This window comes from Anopheles merus, chromosome 2L (assembly GCF_017562075.2).
Source record: "Anopheles merus strain MAF chromosome 2L, AmerM5.1, whole genome shotgun sequence".
In the NCBI taxonomy this organism is placed as follows: domain Eukaryota; kingdom Metazoa; phylum Arthropoda; class Insecta; order Diptera; family Culicidae; genus Anopheles; species Anopheles merus.
Window position 1 is genome coordinate 4430773 of NC_054083.1, and position 3256 is coordinate 4434028.

At 43.1% G+C, this 3256-nt stretch overlaps 1 protein-coding gene across 1 annotated transcript; it reads right to left on the reverse strand.

Moving 5' to 3' along the window:
- Positions 1 to 365: 365 nt before the first annotated feature.
- LOC121591381 lies at positions 366 to 2075 on the reverse strand. The gene is made up of 2 exons (XM_041911797.1): positions 1400 to 2075; positions 366 to 679 (listed from the first exon to the last, which is right to left on the reverse strand). The coding sequence occupies exons 1-2, from the start codon at positions 2073 to 2075 to the stop codon at positions 366 to 368; spliced, it is 990 nt and encodes a 329-aa protein (XP_041767731.1).
- Positions 2076 to 3256: the final 1181 nt, after the last annotated feature.

A 3256-nucleotide genomic window follows, 5' to 3' on the forward strand; every position in this document is an offset into this window, starting at 1 on the left:
TTAATGATTCAAAAAAACTAACTATCGGAGTTGTGTAGCCTTCGTAGGATAGTCGCGTGCTGCCTAACTGCCGAAAAAGGTGTCGCTTGGCGGTCTTCACAGCTGCTTCCCACAATCCGCCGAAATGTGGTGCCTTGGGAGGGGTGAAGTGCCAATTGATGCCGCGGTTAGTGCAATCTGCAATCTATTGATTCTTCTAATGAAACCATACACACCACGGATGAAGTGTGAAAAGTATTGGATGTTGCTGGCTGAGAGGTAGATGCTGATCCACTCACGACCCAGCCAAATACGCTCTCCATCAGGACTGGTAGATTCGATGACATTTTATATTGCGCCCCGCTTACAAAGAACGTGTGATAGTGCTAGGCACCGAGAATAATGTCGATCGGTGCCGACTTATCGAAATGGGGGTCGGCGAATATGATATGTGGCGGTAATTTCCAGCCGCTGGTGGGCACATCATGTGCGGGCAGGTCAGCAATAAGCTTCTCGACTATCAAAAACTCAACGTTAATCGCATAAGGGCTCGCTCTGGATGATACCGTGGTGCGCATCGATTTCCGCACCGGGGTGGACGATTGACCAGCACCAATCAGCGTGATGTCGACCGTGCCCGATTTGATACCTAGCCGGTTAGCAAAACGGCTACTCATCAAATCTGGCTGGGAGGCACTATCTAAAAGTGCGCGTGCAGGATGCATTATGCCATGTGCATCAACAATGTTTACAAGTGCAGTTTGAAGCAGAACTTGTTCCGTTGTTTGCCTCAATGCTGCTGCATAAGTGCGTTGCGTGTTTGCCGTGTGATCGTCTGTGTTGTGTGTGTTGCGTACGGAAGCATTTTGCGCAGCTGACGTGTTCGCAGTGGAAAATGTGCCGTAATTTTGTGAAGAGTGTAAAAGCGAGTGGTGTGTTGAATTGCAGTGTCTGCACTTGTATTGCGATGAGCAATCACGCACACGGTGATTGTCGCGCAAGCAATTCAAGCACAATTTCAGTGTCATTGTGTTTCGGTACCGTTCCTCCGGTGACATTTGCATGAAACGGGGGCATTTCGTTAAATTGTGATCGGAGTGGCATAAAGGGCATGTGCGTGTGTCGTTTGATGTTGACGGAATGCTTGATAAGCGCATAGGCGGAGCATGTTTATGTGCGTAGTGCGTTTGGTTCACGGTAGGGGGAGCTTCGGTAATGTTTACCTGTAGGGTTTCCAACACTCGCATACGGCGCTGTAAAAATGCGATTAATCCTTCGTAACTAGGATTTTGGCTAGTTGAGGCATTTTCCTCCCAATCTCTTAATGTGGAGGTAGGCAATTTTGTGCACATTAAGTGTTCTAACAAGCAGCTCCATGCCTCCGTTTTTTCGCCTAGATGATTGAGCGTTTTCTTGTTACGTTCGAACTCATCCACAAGATGGTGAAGGGTTGATGCACTCTCCTTCTTAACGGTGGCCATACCAAAAAGCGCTTGAAGATGCCGTTTCTTTAACAAATACTCATTCGAGTATCGTTCGGTGAGCATTTGCCATGCTAGCTCGTAATTGGCTGCGCTGATCGTGATTGCTTCGATCACCTTTGCGGCCTCGCCTTTCACGGAAGCTCGTAAATAATGAAACTTTTGTATCGGTGGTAGTTCTATGTTTTCGTGAATTAATCCCTCAAAAGTGTCCCTATACGTGAGCCATTGCATGTAATCACCATCGAACTCAGGAAGTGAGATGGTGGGAAGCTTTATCCCTGCCAACGGGTTAGTGTTTGGTGTTGTGCTTGCGGATCGCGGAGCGTGCACCCGTTTAGCCATTAAATGGGCTTCAAGGCGTATCAAACGCGAGCCAAAATCGTCTCGTAACGCGGCATTGTGACTTATCACTTCCTCGGTGGCCGCCGCATCTTCCAATTTGGCCTGAATTGCTTCCAAATCAACGGAAAGCTTCTGGACCTTTGCAATGCGAATGTTGATTTCGATTGCATCCCGTTCCGGGTCAAATTCTGCCAAAAATTGTTCGTGCTTAGCCAATACTGCTAGTAAAACTGTCCTTCTGGACGACAAAACGTTCATCGGAGCAGTCATAGTGCGGTTGGACAAAAAACGCTAAATTTCGCGGACACAGTGAACTTGGTCGATTGTGAGGCGACTAAAGCACAGTTACACGCGCGCAAACAGTGATTATCGCGAGAATAATTAAGATTCAGAAAACCAGATTCGTCTTAATCCTGGTCACGGCACCAATGTTTAATCTCACTATTTCGGATAATTTATTTTCCGCGTTTCGGTGTAACTTTCAAACCTGTAATATTTACCAGCAGTTATTCGTTGTGTAGCAAAATTGAAAGAGAGAGTTTATTCGCGACATACACTTTTATTTATAAACTACTCGATCGAGCCGAACACTCGAAATTGAACGAAGAATGTTCGTGTTTCGTTAAGCACGATATGAAGTGACAGGGCTGTGCCTGAACACATATATACTAGTCAAATCCACAAAAAAATAAATGGTAATCAATTATTACAATATGCAGATGATTTCATCATTATACAAAATGCCAAAACCCCCCAAGAACTAGAAACAAAACTAAAAAGATCCCTAAACATATTCATAGAGGAAATAAACAAACTAAAACTACCGATGAACATCGAAAAAACCAAGTTCATGGTTTTTGGAAAAAGTGAGCACCCGATAACACTAAAAATACAAATACAAAACAATACAAATATCGAAAAAGTAACCACATATAAATACCTCGGAGCATGGATAGATGGAAATGTGAAGTTTAGAAAACAAATAGAAGAACTAAAAAACAAGGCCAGAAAAAGACTGAATATAATCCGACGCATCTGCAACCAAAACAACAAACTAAGCCCGAAAAAAAACAATAGTAGTCCACAGAGCCATAATCAGGGGAATTTTGGAACAAGGGGCCTCTTACATAGGAAACGCAACAAAAACACTCAAAAAGTCATTTCAAACCATAGCAAACCAATCACTCCGAAAAATAACAGGCTACACCAAAACCACACCAATTAACTCCTTAATGGCAATAGCTGCTGAAGTACCACTACACATAAGAAGCAAATACATAGCAACAAAAGAAACTTTAAAGACAATAACATATTCAAAAATCCATCAGAACCAAATAACAACCAACATAAACAGAATCGCAGAAAAAAACAAAACATACGTAGAAAAAATTATTACCGAAAACAGGGAACTAATTGAAAAAATGGCAAAAATAAAAATAAATAACATAGAA

Bases quoted from the DNA above. Each gene is read 5' to 3' on its own strand.
- LOC121591381 (XM_041911797.1), bottom strand. From the start codon at position 2,075: ATGACTGCTCCGATGAACGTTTTGTCGTCCAGAAGGACAGTTTTACTA. The intron at 680-1,399 runs GTAACAAGAAAA...GCGCACTTTTAG, and splicing joins TCTTGTGGATGAGTTCGAAC to ATAGTGCCTCCCAGCCAGAT.